A 14,650-nucleotide genomic window follows, 5' to 3' on the forward strand; every position below is an offset into this window, starting at 1 on the left:
CGACTCAGGGCTGGATCCCAGGTCCCTGCGATCATGACCTGAGCCGAAGGCAGACACTTAACTGACTGAGACACCCAGTTGCCCCCCAAAATCCAATATTTTTATCTAAAAATTGAAATCAGTTACTTTTTAGATCTTTGCCATTTCATTCTACCTCTTGCTAGAACAGGCACAAAATTCTATAATGAACAAATAATTAGGGATGCTGGGTGGCTCATTCATTTAAGCATCTGCCTTTGGCTCAGGTTGTGATCCCGGGGTCCTGGAATCAAGTCCCACATTGGGCTTCTTGCTCAGCGGGGAGCCTGCTTCTCCTTCTGCCTGCTGCTCCCCCTGCTTGTGTGCGTGCTCTCTCTCTCTCTCTCTCTCTGATAAATAAATCTATCTTAAAAAAACACAAAACAAAAGAACCCCAAAGAATTGGTACTTTTCCATTTAGTTTTGCACCACAACTAAGGTTTGATTTTTCCTTTTTAAATAACTTTTTTTTTTTTTAAAGATTTTCATTTATTTATTCGACAGAGATAGAGATAGCCAGCGAGAGAGGGAACACAAGCAGGGGGAGTGGGAGAGGAAGAAGCAGGCTCATAGCAGAAGAGCCTGATGTGGGGCTCGATCCCATAACGCCAGGATCACGCCCTGAGCCGAAGGCAGACACTTAACTGCTGTGCCACCCAGGCGCCCCTTAAATAACTTTTTAAAGTAACTTATTTTTCTTTTAAAAATTCCTTTAAAATAACTTTATTTTTCAATTTTTCAATTTTTTTTTAAAGATTTTATTTATTTATTGGACGGAGAGAGACAGCCAGCGAGAGAGGGAACACAAGCAGGGGGAGTGGGCGAGGAAGAAGCAGGCTCCTAGCGGAGGAGCCTGATGTGGGACTCGATCCCAGACCGCTGGGATCATTCCCTGAGCCGAAGGAAGTCCTTAACGACTTCACCACCCAGGCGCCCCTCAATTTTTAAATTTTTTTAAAGATTTTATTTATTTGAGAGAGAGAGAGCTTGAGTGGGGGTGGGGACAGCAGGGGCAGAGGAACAGGGAGAGGAGAAGCAGACTCCCCGCTGAGCCGGGAGCCCAGGACCCTGGGATGATGACCTGAGCCAGAGAGACTCTTAACCGACTGAGCCCCTACTTTTGTTTTCAACAAGAAGAATGGATTCAACCTGGGCTGTGAGATTTTATGCTAGTTTATGCAAACATATTCCTTTTTCCCTTTTCAAGTGAAGCACATTGTCCATAGACCTAGATACAGAATAATTTTAAGGAAAAAATAATTTTTATTTAAAGAACCAGACAAATTGATGTGACTTTAGAACGCTAGCTGCCCCTCTGAATGAGCTATATGTATAACTAACATACCTATTCAAAATGACATGATTTCTTTTTCACTTTCTAACATAATCTGAGAATTTCTAAGGGTGGTCAGAGGAAGGGGGAGGGAAGAGGGGAAGATAAACTTTTTTCCCCCAAAAAGTGATTTTCAGTGTTCATTTCATAAGTTATATATTAATTTCATCCTTGTAACCCTTAAAGCAGTTAGCTGACCAAATCTTTACATGGTTATTTAACATCTATGAATATCTTCATGTTTCACCTAATTTCCATATTGTCTGTTTTCACTGAAATACAGTGGCATGGAATACTTAATCATTTGGGTCATACTTTTGCTTTGCAGTTAACTTCAAGTATCTAATACCATATATGTAAGTGATTCTTCAGAAGAAGCTTAGAACAGAAGTAGTCTTCTGATTTTCAGCCCTGTTATAAAAATTGTTGTCCTCCCTTTAAATGTGATCAGCTCACATCAAATTATTTCTAACGATGCTCAGATTACTTCACAAAAGAATTTGAAATATTATCTATACCAAAATGAGCATCTGGTAGTGTTTTCTTTTGGCTTGGAAACAAGACTGGCTTTTGTAAACTCAAGTGAATATAAAGCATTTTTTGTGGGGGAGGGGCTTCGTCTGGTGGGGGCGATGCTTGTCTAACAAGTCATTTGGAAGAGCTGCTGTCTTACTAAATGTGCTAATGAACTGAATGCTCCCTCGCTGAGGTAGGCCTGTTTTTCTATATGATTCTTTTCTTTTTCCAGGAAAGTTGTGGAGCAGAAGTTTAAAGTTGGCCTACACACTGCTTAATAAACTGGGGACCAAAAATGAACCTGTATTAAAACCTGGAGACAGGGTAATTGGTTTTTTGGTTTTAGGGAGGTGATGTTTCATTGTTTTCTAATCTGCACATTCTGGATTTTTAATGCACAACAGCATAATTTATGTAACTCTTATTCTTAGAAAATGAAAACAGTGGGCAACCCTTTTGGGACCCCTCTCACTCTTGAGAGCTTTTTCTGTATCTTCACTTAATGAACTTCTATCGCTTTACCCAAAAAAAGAAAAAAGAAAATGAAAATGGTTTCGTTCCTACTCAAGTTAGCTCAATACCAGGTGATAATTCTTGTATTCATAGATTGAAGGAAATTCACGTGTCCCTTTCTATAGCTGCTACTCAGTAAATTCTTGTGCTGATACAAAGAAAGAGGAACCTAACTCTTTCTGGAAGTAAATATTTCAATAATCAGACAACAAAAATAGCAATAAAGTTTACTCTGATTTTTTTTCATTACAAATTACCCCATAAAAATTTTTCAAAACATTTTCTGTGGTTTTATGAAGAGAAAGAGGGAGACCCATGTTCTAAGAAGAAACAAAATGACATCATTTAACTTCTTCTTTAATTGAAGGTGACATTAAACAAAATGTTTTTCTAACTTTTTGAAGATATTTTCCTATCAACGACTTTCTAAATATGATGACTTCTTACCGTCAGATGTTACTTTTTATTCGGTGTTTGTAGAAGGAAGCACCAATTACCCAACAGACTCCTTTTTAGTAGGCTTATGATGTCGAACCTCCTGAACTAGCCTCTTAAAAATCCTTTTGCACTGTGGCAAAGGGCACCTAAAGGGTGGCTTCTACTTATATCTGTGACACATGAGGGTTTCCTGGTCCTAAGAAGGTCATTTTGTGTCTTCCTAGCACCGTGGACACTTGTGTGCAGGAAGATAACGGGTCGTCTTAAATGTTTGTGGAATCAGCGTTTTTTAGAACTCTAGGAAAGATTAGCAACTTCAGGATTGAACTTATCTTGGGAGTGAGCTAAGAGAATTTGAAAGTAAAAGAAGGGGAAATAAGAGTCTGGTGACATAATTTTCACATGTTAATCTATAAACACCTAAGCCAAGTAATAAGCTCCACAATGATAATGACTTCTGTGGTTTTTGCGTTCCTTGAGTAAATTAGGAATGGTCAGTTATCCCTATGATGCATTACAGGTGAGATCACAGTTTTGAACATAGTACACAGGTTTCACTGTTTATCTTTTGTAGATGAATTAACTTTTTATCCATAATGGCTTGGGCCAGTATTACTCACACCCAGTACTAATGCCTTCATACTAGTGTACTTGCATTGTTGGTTAAGTGAGTAAGGATTAACCAATGAACTCATTAAAGAATAAGAAACCTTGAGTTGGCCCTATAGTGACAATCGAGTCAGTCAACTCCCGTGAGTTCTCTGAGAGTTGTAAGGCTTATTCTCTAATATGCTGGCCTATCTAGAGAGAGCCATTACATTTATTTTATTGCTTTAATCCTGCACTAAAGTGAATTGCCTTAGGTTTCACAAGTGATTAACTTACTACTTAGGTGAGTTGTTAACTGCTCAGTCACCAATAGAGTTCAGTGAAAAATTTTTCTGATGATGATGATGAGTGCATTATAGTTTCCAAAACATGTCTAGTATAATCATGGGAATGATAGAGATCTTTTAGGTTTGTGCCTCTTTCTCTATAACTTAATTTTCCTTAGGCTATTAAATAGTTCTGTTCATGAGACATGTTATATATAAATGTTTATCTTAGAGAATGATATTGAAAGTATTAGTCTGGTTTTATTCCTCTGTTATTGAATGCCATTATGCATTTTAGGTAGCCCTGGTTTACCCCAACAATGATCCAGTCATGTTTATGGTGGCTTTTTATGGATGTCTCCTGGCAGAAGTGATTCCCGTGCCTATAGAGGTACCTCTTACCAGAAAGGTAACATTGCTAAGTTTAAGAGGAATGTAGCCTGATGTGACATGGTGGGCATCGGGTTCTTGGATCGATTGACTCCATCATGATATTAGAAACAGCCTAACCATTTTCTTGAATACTCAGCTTCACTTTCTAAAAATGCGAGAGTTGTAGACAAATAATATTCTTTCCACTAAGAATTTTTGTAGATAAAATTTAAAAATCATGGGGGCATACCTTACTTTTCAACAATTACCACTATAAAGAGGACCCCTGTTACTTCCTGAAACTATAGATAATTCACATTTATAATAGGTGAGACCTTTTTGTAAAGGGATTTTCTTTAATTGTATTATACAACCCAGGATTTCCCTTAAGTTGAAGGATGATACAGTGATGGCATGTTACTACTCTGGGGAAAAGATTTTACTTTAATGACACATTAGCCCATGCAGTGTTTGTAGCAAAGTTTTAAGTTTAACCAAAAGATCTCTGCGTGAGCTGTTTGACCCTAATTTTCTTCTACAGTTTATTGAGGGATCATGATAGAGACAAATACGTATGGTAGAGACTGTGGATTTACAAGAAAACAGTTATTTTCTGAAAGGAATAAAAAACAAATTGGTAACATCCCTGAAACTCTGGTTGATGGGAAATAGCGTCTTTAGTCAGGAAATCATAGGGTCGTTCTTAAATTATTAAGTTGGCTGTGTTTGTGTGGTTTCATAATGATACTTCCAAGGTGATATTTTAATGGAAATACTTTATATCTTTTGTTGTTTTCTCTGCTGTTGTCATAAGGCTTTAATCTTACCTCCTTTAAAATAGAATACTAAGGAGTATATGGATTTGGGTATAACCATTCATTCACTTTCGTTGTAAATTTCAACATTTGGTGTCTATTTAAATTATTTTATTCTGACCTGGGTTGCTTTGCTTTTGAATCTCAGGATGTGGCTAGCTCAAGACAGCTTAACCGTGTTCACATCACATCTATTTCACTGGCCTGAAAATTAATTTAAAAGAGGAACGTTGCTGACTTTTGAATAAAATGGTCACATTGACTGGTAGAATTCATCATTAGCAGTGTCAGATTAATAGACTATTCGATTTGTACTCAGGAAGTCATTGTATTGTAGAAATTATTTGGAAGAACATATTGTCATTGGATTTTGACAATTGCCAGATGTCAGTGGGGTTCCGTGAATGTTATCACACAAATGCCGGAGCATTGCTAAGTGTTAGGTCTGGGGCACGGGTGTGCTCACGTTCACGCCCCTACCGTGCTCATTATCATCTCTCCACAGGATGCTGGAGGGCAGCAGATTGGCTTCTTGCTAGGAAGCTGTGGTATTGCCTTAGCTCTTACCAGTGAAGTTTGTCTAAAGGGGCTGCCAAAAACCCAGAATGGAGAAATTGTACAGTTTAAAGGTTAGTAATATTTATACTTGAATTATCAGTTGAAAGTTAAAGCTATACTTTAATTAGTGTTTTGATTTAATAATAGTGAAGTACTTAACATATATTTTCTTACTTAATTCTCACATTCTTATGAAGTAGGTACCGTTATTATCCCCATTTTACAGGTGAGGAAACTGAGACACAGAGAGGTTAAGTAACTTGTCCAAAGTCACAGCTAATAAATGGCAGAGCAGCGATTTGAACCCAAATCTGTCCGATTCCACAGCCCACACCCTTAACCTTTATGCTGATGGCTGGAAAAAGCTACCACTCTGTTCACTAAAGCTAAATGCTACATATAGAGACAGAGGATAGACCACTAACCTCAGTGGACTTCCACTGCCAAATGGACCTCCCAATTGTTGAGGTAATGTCAAGGCCTGGAATTAGCATGTGGAACGATTGTACTTTTGAAAGAAGGTATAATTGCCTGGTGATTTATCACTAAAAACTAATAAAAAAAATACAGCCTTTTACTGATTTTACAATGACCTTGATTTGGTCTCTTGATACTTGAAACGAACACCTTCCCTTATGGCTTAGGCAATTCAATTTTTATTTTGGGTTTGATTTAGGTTGGCCCCGGCTCAAATGGGTTGTAACAGATTCCAAGTACCTTTCAAAGCCACCTAAAGACTGGCAGCCCCACATCTCACCTGCTGGTACAGAACCAGCATACATTGAGGTAAGTCCCGAGACTAGAACATACATTCTGGCTTCCTGTCTGGCTTCAGTTGCCATCTTATAAAATTTAAAACTAACCTTTTGCCGTTTTAATTTTAGAAAAGCCTCCTGGTCTGTTAGAGTTCCATCTTTTGGCTTGTAAAATGCTTATAGTGGGCCCTCTAATTGTTTTTGACGCAAATACACATTCGAGAGAAAGACAGCCAAAAAACCAAAAAATTGATCCTTGTCATGTAACAGAGTTACACAAGACCTAGAGATGTACAGAGATTTAAGGAATGATATATAGGCAGAGATATTCCTCTGCCACTTTGTGGGAGGTAGGGGAACGGAGAGCAAAAGAATAGAGAAATAAGGGGAAAAAAAGAGCCATTCTTGAAAAGAACAAACTTAACAGATGAAAGATAAAGAGCAAGAAGAAACAAACGGCTAGAGGCTGTGGTATTGAAGGTCGGTGTAGGACCTTGAGTGATCGACAGCATTCAGTTTGAGGGATTAAGTCCTCCTGCATAGAGACACCAGGCTAAGAGCTGCTTCAAATGCATGATCTCAGTCAGTCCCCACACGTACCCTGTGAGGTTGGGGCTGTTATTAAACCTGCTTTAGAGATGAGGAGACTAAGACTTAAATGAACTCAAGTGAGCAACCAAAGCCCACATGACTCAAAAATGACAGAGCTAGGACTTACACTCCCATCTGTTTCACTTTAAAAGCTGTGCCCTTATTACTCTGTATCGTGCTTGAGACATATTGATAAATGCTCACCACCTGTTTGCTAAATTAATAATAAATCAATACATTAAAAAAAGAAAAGTTTGAGGGGAAAAAATCCAGCAAGCCTTGAGCCCTATGGTGATAACTGGCTATAAAAGGGAAGAGAGTGGGCAGTAGCTTTGAGAGGTGATGTGTTCACGTGGACGCTTTGAAAGATGGAAGAGATCTGAGTATGTTTAAATGACAGACAAGTAAACAGGCAATTAAAATTTGGCAGTCAGTTCTCAATCCATATCATCTCTCAGTGAGGACATAGTTCATCTCTCCATCCTCCTTAACGCTGCTTGCTGGCTTCCGTGACCACTCTGTCAGTTCTCCTGCCTTACCGAACACTCCTTTTCAGGCTTCTTTATTGGTTCTTCCTAAAAAGCAAAGTGCACTTCATTGTGTGGCCCCTGCTTGGCTCTCTGACCTCATGTAGAATTACTACTGTCCACATTTCTAGGCTTCGGCTCTCCTGAATTAACTTGCAGTTTTTACTTAGGACCCTCTTATTACCCACAGGACATTTCTAGTGAGTTTAAAGTACCTAGGAGTCATAGGGAGCAATTAAAGCGTTGTCAGAAGAGTTTGATAAGAATAAATATGTTGTTAAAAGATGTATTTGGTTTGGTTTGGTTAAGAAGGTAAACAGGGAGTCCACCTTTTACAGTTACCTGGGTAAGCCCAAGCTCATGGTGATAGGGGTAGAGAGAAGTGGGTGGAATTGAGAGACAGTAAGGAAGTAGAAAAGACAGGATTTAGGGACTGACTCTGGAGAGGGAGGAGCAACAAAGACTCTCAGGTTTCTGACTTGAGCAGCGGGGTAGATGATGGCATCCTTTACTAAGAAAATACAGCAAGAAAAGTTCATGGGCACGGGAGGGGATGAGGAATACAGTGGTGGATACACTGGGTTTCACAGGACTACCGGTCATTCAAGGGGAACAATTGACTCTATGAGTCTGGGTATCTGGAGGGAGGGCTGGGTTGGAGATCGAGAATTGGGAGCCATCAGGTGAGTGGTACCCTGATGGAATGAAGTGAAAAGAGAAAGCAGAATAGAACTTTTAGGGTATGCCAACATTTAAGGGATGGGCAGAGCAAATGGAAGGGGGAGAGAGGGAGAGATTATGAATAGGAGAAAAGAATATCACAAAAGGCAAGGAAGGAGACGGTGTCAAGAAAGGAGGTGTCAAATGTTACAGAAATGCAAGATAAAATCAAGTGTGTTATATACCCTTTTTATTTAACAATCAGAAGTTGCTGGTCTGGGTAAAAAGGAACTTGAATGGAACATTGAGGTAAAAAGCAAAAAGAGAGTGGATTGACTTGTGGGAGTAAAGAGGCCATTTCTAGGCTCCGCCTCCCAATGTGGGACCTTCTGACAGGCAGGAATCACGTCTTAACCACCTTTAGCTCTGCAGAGCCCTGCTTGCCGTGTACTTGACGCGATGCTTCTGTTAATGCAGCTCCGTCACTTGTTTATTTAGCTGCTTTCGCAGCCACTTCACACTGATGACTAATTAAACTTTTAAGAATTTTTCACACATACTTCTGTCAAGCTTCATCATGCCTCAGTCCTGTCTTTGCGTGGTTAGAGTTTGGGGCCCCAGTGCATAGCCTCCACTGTTTATATGAAACATTAAATTCAGCCCATTACCATGGCTTATCTGGGCTTCATTTTTGAATTCTAGTTTGTCGTTTGAAATAATCCATTTTATTGTGTTTTCTTATGCTTTTGTTTTCTGTGTGTTTTTTTTTTTCTAGTATAAAACAAGCAAAGAAGGGAGTGTAATGGGAGTTACAGTGTCCCGCCTTGCAATGTTGTCTCACTGCCAAGCTCTGTCCCAGGCCTGCAATTATTCTGAAGGTCAGACTTCATCCCGTGACTGCCGTCATTGTGAGCCTCAGATATATGTGACCGTGAGCAGAGCGCTCAGCGACTGCATTCCCGTGAATGACCAAATTCAGAGTGAAATGCTCTCAGACACATTCTTGGCTTGCTTTTGCTTTCCTTCTTTTTCACAAATATGCTCTAATTTAAAGGAACTAAAATTCTGGGCAAACCAAATATGTAAAGCATGATTTCTAGAGTGTAGAAGTAGAAAACAAATTAAAACCATGTGCTTATTAGCTGCAGAAAGTGATATATCTCCGTCTTCCTGTGTATATAGAGCTGACACCAGCTGTACATTGGGAGTTAGAGTCAAAGAAATCAGCTACCGAAAAGCACAAATTAAAATGCAAAAATGTATTCTGTATTGTTGAACTTTAGATATGTTGATATAGTGTAATGACGGTTTGCCTTAGAATGTTCTTTACATAGTTACATTTCTTTTCCTTTCATAAAATGAAACAAGGTAATACATGTTCATTAAAGAGCAGCATTCTTGTCTGGTAAAATGTATATATAATGGAAGCAATCAAAATGCCAGAAAGTAGGGATTGATTAAATTATAATATGCTCAAATAGTGGGTTATACCCTGAGGCATTAAGACTCCTGTTCTTGAATATTAAAGCTATAGGGAAATTATTTCATTATATCATTAAGTGGAAACAATTTAGATACAGAGCAGTATGCCAGTTTTATTATGGTAGGTATCTGTCTGGATGTAAGTACGCTTGTGTGTGTGTGTATATGTAATATATAGATATAGATACACACCAACGTTTTAATTTTCTCTAGGAAGCATAATATTTCACATGTATTTGTGCAACTTGCGAAGTTTCTAAAATAAGCATGTGTTCCTTATATAATTAGGAAAAAAATATTTTCTTTCAGAAGACAGTGCCTACATCATAAGGAATTTCAAACTCATTATTTCTTCTGTGACCAGTGATCAGTCCCCTAGCCAGTTTGAGGGGACCCTCAAGTAATCCAAAGAGCTTTTAGTGATTTCTTCAAAAGTAACAAATCAGTCGTTTAATAGAGACGAGTGAGATAATTTTGCTGCTTAACACTAAACATGATTTCCTTTTGTTTTTCCTTTTTTTTTGTAATCTTAGGGGAGACAGTAGTAAATGTTTTAGACTTTAAGAAGGATGCCGGGCTGTGGCATGGCATGTTTGCGGTAAGCGCCTCAGAATTATGGTCTTTAGTGTAAATTGTGCTTATAATTCAGGTCAGTGTGCTGTCTAACCAGAGCATCTCCCTGCGCTTGTTTGTAATTTAAGCTCCATAATGATCAATAATATTTTCTAGAAGAATTTTGTAATACAAATGGTAATTTTTTTTAAGGAGAATGTAGTTCTGTTTTTTCTTCAGTATGTGGTTGGGCATACCTTTCACGTAACAGTTTGTGGGAGAACTTAGGATCAAAATTTTTTAAAACATCAGCCATCATAGTACCACTTTCTATAAATGACTATACATTTATTTATGATTAACAAAAGTATGAGATTTACCTCTTCTCTTTTCTGAAGAAAGGATTACATAAATGTATTTAGAACTTGGCAACTGTGCTTAATGACATCTAACCTTTCCATTGGGCAAAATATATTGAATGCAACAGTTAAAGAATAGAGTAACAAGGTCAATCAGGCTATTTCCATGGTAGAGGAACAGGTAACATGCTATGGGAGTTAGGGCAAGGAGAGCTCCTCCCAGCTCTGGCATCACCATTTTTCTAGAAGAGTGACCGTTGAGTTGGACTTTAAGAAATGCGTAAGATTTAGCTATTACAGAGATATTTTGGGTGTGGAGGTAAAGAGGTAAGTGGGAAAAGCTACCATAGATAGCTTGCTGAGAGATAAAGGATCTGAGTTGCAAAGGACCTTTGAGAGAACATCTCTTCCAATTTCCCTGCACATTGCAGGGATCTGAGAAAGAGTAGAAAATAAAGCCTGAAGGAAGAAGAGGAGGATCCCTTTTCACCCAGGACACCTCAAAGTAGAGTCTGTTCCATGAGTGTACATACTTTCTAGCTCATTTCCGAAGCCCTTCCCATTTTGATTTTTTTAATCAGAGGTTAAAATACCCTTTTGAGGAGTTAGGGGGAATTTTCTCCCTGTGATACAAAGAGCAAGGTAGGGACATGTATAAAGAATTGGTATTAACACCATTTTGTCCTTGAAATCCAGAAATTTGTCACCATAGCTAGAAAGTTGGGGGAGGGAGGTAGAAGTTTACAATGGTATCTTGTTTTTGAGGAGCCCCGTAGGTGGTAAATAAAATGGCCAGTCTAAATACCAAGACTTACTTAGTCTGTGGGCTGGATCTCTTTGGGGACAGGGAGTCCTGGGTATGTTTGGTTCGGAGGGCAGGAGAGACACCAAATTGCAGGACCCCCTCAGCTCACTCAGCCTTATCTACCCCAACACATAATAAATCTGAGCAGGACCTCCTCTAAGAATCAGGGAAACTCTGATTTCTTGCTTTGTAGTACCCACCTCTTTGTATTATGTGGTGAGCATGTGCCTGAGGGCAGGGCCTAGTGGGTTAGGGGGGGTGGTTTGGCAATATCTGGTGAATTTTAAAAGCATATATTCTATGACCCAGCAGTACTACTTTTCTGTATCTACTGTGGACAAACACTTGCACATGTGCACAGGGAAGTAAGTATAAACGTGTCCTTTGAAATGTTTATAATAGCAAAAAAGTTGTCAATAATAGGGAAATGGCCTAAATAAATTGTGATATAGTCATACTATGGAATAGTATACAGCAGTTCAAAAAGAATTCTATAGGGGTGCCTGGGTGGCTCAGTTGGTTAAGCAACTGCCTTCAGCTCAGGTCATGATCCTGGAGTCCCGGGATTGAGTTGCACATCGGGCTCCCTGCTCAGCAGGGAGTCTGCTTCTCCCTCTGACCCTCCCTCCTCTCATGTTCTCTCTCTCTCAAATAAATAAATAAAATCTTTTAAAAAATAAAATAACAAAAGAAGAATTCTGTAGATCTCCTAGACTGATGTGAATAGATTTAGCCTAAAACAGTTTAAATGAAAAAAAGGAAGCTGCCAATTTATGTATGGTATGATGCCTTTTATGTTAAAAATACTTTTATCTTTCTATGGGGACAAATATATTTGTAAATATATAGAAAAAGGACTGGGAAGATAAATGCCAGATTCATAACCGATTATCTCTGAGGACGGGAGGAGGGAACCAAGTTTGAGGGTAGGTAGCAAAGGAGACTTTAACCTTAGAGTTAATATTTCAGATTTTTTCAAAGAGCATGTATTACTTGTATGATTAAAATCATTAATAAAATATCAGTTCAGTTTTAAAATGCTAAGTATATATTTGGTATTGATTGCTTTTTATCTTTCTTTGCTTTTCAGAATGTGATGAATAAGATGCATACGATTAGTGTACCCTATTCTGTTATGAAGACCTGCCCTCTCTCCTGGGTCCAAAGAGTACATGCCCACAAAGGTAATTGTACATAGCATCTGAGCTTTAATCATGTGACTGAACTAAGATTTCAGGGATTTTCACATTGCTCTTCCAGAGACATAATTCTATGCCTTGGTGGCTTGACAGGTTTTAGAGTTCATTCACTATAAAATTAGGTATGTTGTCTATTTCATCTCACTCGACATCCTTTCTTAAGAGTTGAGATGAATTTGCTTGAATCTGAGCCCCGAATTAGATTTCTTGGGTGCTTCAGTGTTCAGAGCTTCCTCAGCTGAGCTATGTGGCCTGCCTGCAGGTCACAGTAAGCAAAATAATTGTGTGTTCTGTCGGTTGTTAGTGCCTCAGCGCACCTGGCACAATTTCTTTGAAGCCTTTTTTATTTTCTTTAAGTGAGAATCATGATCCCTAAAATAAGTAAAAATGTTTTCATGATAGTGTATTAAATACATTGCAATTTTAGCATGTATGTGTGTGTTAATTTTATCCTTTTTGAATTTATAGCCAGGGTAGCTTTAGTAAAATGTCGAGACTTGCATTGGGCTATGATGGCACATCGGGACCAAAGAGATGTGAGCTTGAGTTCTCTCCGAATGTTAATTGTAACTGACGGAGCTAATCCCTGTGAGTATTTCTAGAGTGTGGGTCTGGGAATATCCTTTCCTTTGGTAGGTTGAGGTTGTTTCCAGCTTTCTATCAGCTTCTTTTTTTTTTTTAACATCTGCATTGAAATGTAATTCACATACCATAAAACTCATCCATTTAAAGTGTACAGCTCAGTGATTTCAGAGTATGCACAGTTAGGGGCGCCTGGGTGGCTCAGTGGTTAAGCGTCTCCCTTCAGCTCAGGGCGTGATCCCGGCGTTCTGGGATCGAGCCCCACATCAGGCTCCTCCGCTGGGAGCCTGCTTCTTCCTCTCCCATTCCCCCTGCTTGTGTTCCCTCTCTCACTGGCTGTCTCTCTCTGTCAAATAAATAAATAAAATCTTTAAAAATAAAAAAAAGAATATGCACAGTTAGTCACCGTGAACTAAGTTCCCGTATCCATTAGTACTCACTCCCCATTTCTGCCTCTCTGTCCCCTAGCCCTAGGCAGCTGTTCATCCACCCTCTGTCTCTAGATTGACCTGTGCTGGGCATCTCGTATAAATGTAGTCCTACTACATGAGGTCTTTTGTGATTGGCTTCTTTCACGTAGCATGTTTTCAAGATTCGTCTGTATTGTAGCATGTGTTCGAGCTTCGTTCCTTTTCATTGCCATATAACGTTTGACTGAATAGATACACCCCATTTTCTCTGAGCTTTCAGAAACACCCCTTCTTGCGCACTCATTTACATCCTTTTTCTACCATGTGACTACAAGGAGTGATAAGATGGTGACTAGATACAACCAAGTGTCTGAACTTTATGTAAATTCGCGCTATGAACAAATCAAAGGACTTTGGGAAAGCTTTTAGAGATCTTACCATGTTACCTGCTTTTCCCTACGAGCACAGACACTCTGAGTAGAATCAGGTGAAGCATTAGAAATTGTTCTCTTTGCCATAGATGGATTTCTGTCAGTAGTCACAATGGTATAGTAGTCATCCTGGTATAAACACAGGTGTCCGGTTGACCTTAATAAGAAACAGACTGGAGAATTATCACACAGACGAGAATGTTAGCACTGAACTAGCTAAACTAGTTACTTCAGGAAGAATTGCTCGCTTCCAAACAAGCTGCCTATTGGCTGCAGTGCATCTCTGCTATTGATTGGGCAGTTTGGTAAGAGCAGCCCTATCTCAGATTGACTTTGAATAGTGTCAGTGACCTATTTATGGGCCAGATGAGCATCTGTTTGTCCTTGAAACGTATCTGCCATCTCACAGGCACAGTAAAATATCTGTATGGAATTAATGACGTACAGTGTGAGTTCTCATGAGAAGCAAATGTGTCAGCTCTCCACTCTTTACCAGTTTTCCGCAGTAATGAAAATCACAATCGCAGCTTTCAGGTTGATCTGTTCCAACTCCTTAGGGTCTGTGTCGTCCTGTGATGCCTTCCTGAGTCTATTCCAAAGCCACGGACTGAAACCTGAGGCCATCTGTCCGTGTGCTACTTCTGCTGAAGCCATGACTGTTGCGATCCGCAGGTATCGTCCAGAACGTCAGTGCCCTTGACGTATGTTACAGCCCTGATCAGATGTGCGGTGTTTACCAGGCAGTGACAAGGGGTGCTAACTAATTTTCTGCTTCATCAGCCTAAAAGTGAAAATGACTTTGTAAAGCAGTTTGAAGCATCTCATTTATTTTTCCCACTCTTGCCCTAAGGGTAACTGG

At 39.2% G+C, this 14,650-nt stretch overlaps 1 protein-coding gene across 2 annotated transcripts in view; it reads left to right on the top strand.

The window, feature by feature from the left end:
- Positions 1 to 14,650, top strand: part of DIP2B (disco interacting protein 2 homolog B) — a 213,497-nt gene that overhangs the window by 154,594 nt on the left and 44,253 nt on the right. For both annotated transcript variants that reach the window (XM_040642443.1, XM_040642444.1), the window contains exons 9-17: positions 2,100 to 2,191; positions 3,992 to 4,102; positions 5,386 to 5,509; positions 6,115 to 6,224; positions 8,747 to 8,849; positions 9,987 to 10,051; positions 12,260 to 12,353; positions 12,837 to 12,956; positions 14,349 to 14,463. In XM_040642443.1, coding sequence (XP_040498377.1) covers positions 2,100 to 2,191; positions 3,992 to 4,102; positions 5,386 to 5,509; positions 6,115 to 6,224; positions 8,747 to 8,849; positions 9,987 to 10,051; positions 12,260 to 12,353; positions 12,837 to 12,956; positions 14,349 to 14,463 — 934 coding nt within the window. The remainder of the gene's footprint in view (positions 1 to 2,099; positions 2,192 to 3,991; positions 4,103 to 5,385; positions 5,510 to 6,114; positions 6,225 to 8,746; positions 8,850 to 9,986; positions 10,052 to 12,259; positions 12,354 to 12,836; positions 12,957 to 14,348; positions 14,464 to 14,650) is intronic.

The sequence above is a fragment of the Ursus maritimus genome, unplaced genomic scaffold (assembly GCF_017311325.1).
Source record: "Ursus maritimus isolate PB19 unplaced genomic scaffold, ASM1731132v1 scaffold_26, whole genome shotgun sequence".
NCBI classification, from domain to species: domain Eukaryota; kingdom Metazoa; phylum Chordata; class Mammalia; order Carnivora; family Ursidae; genus Ursus; species Ursus maritimus.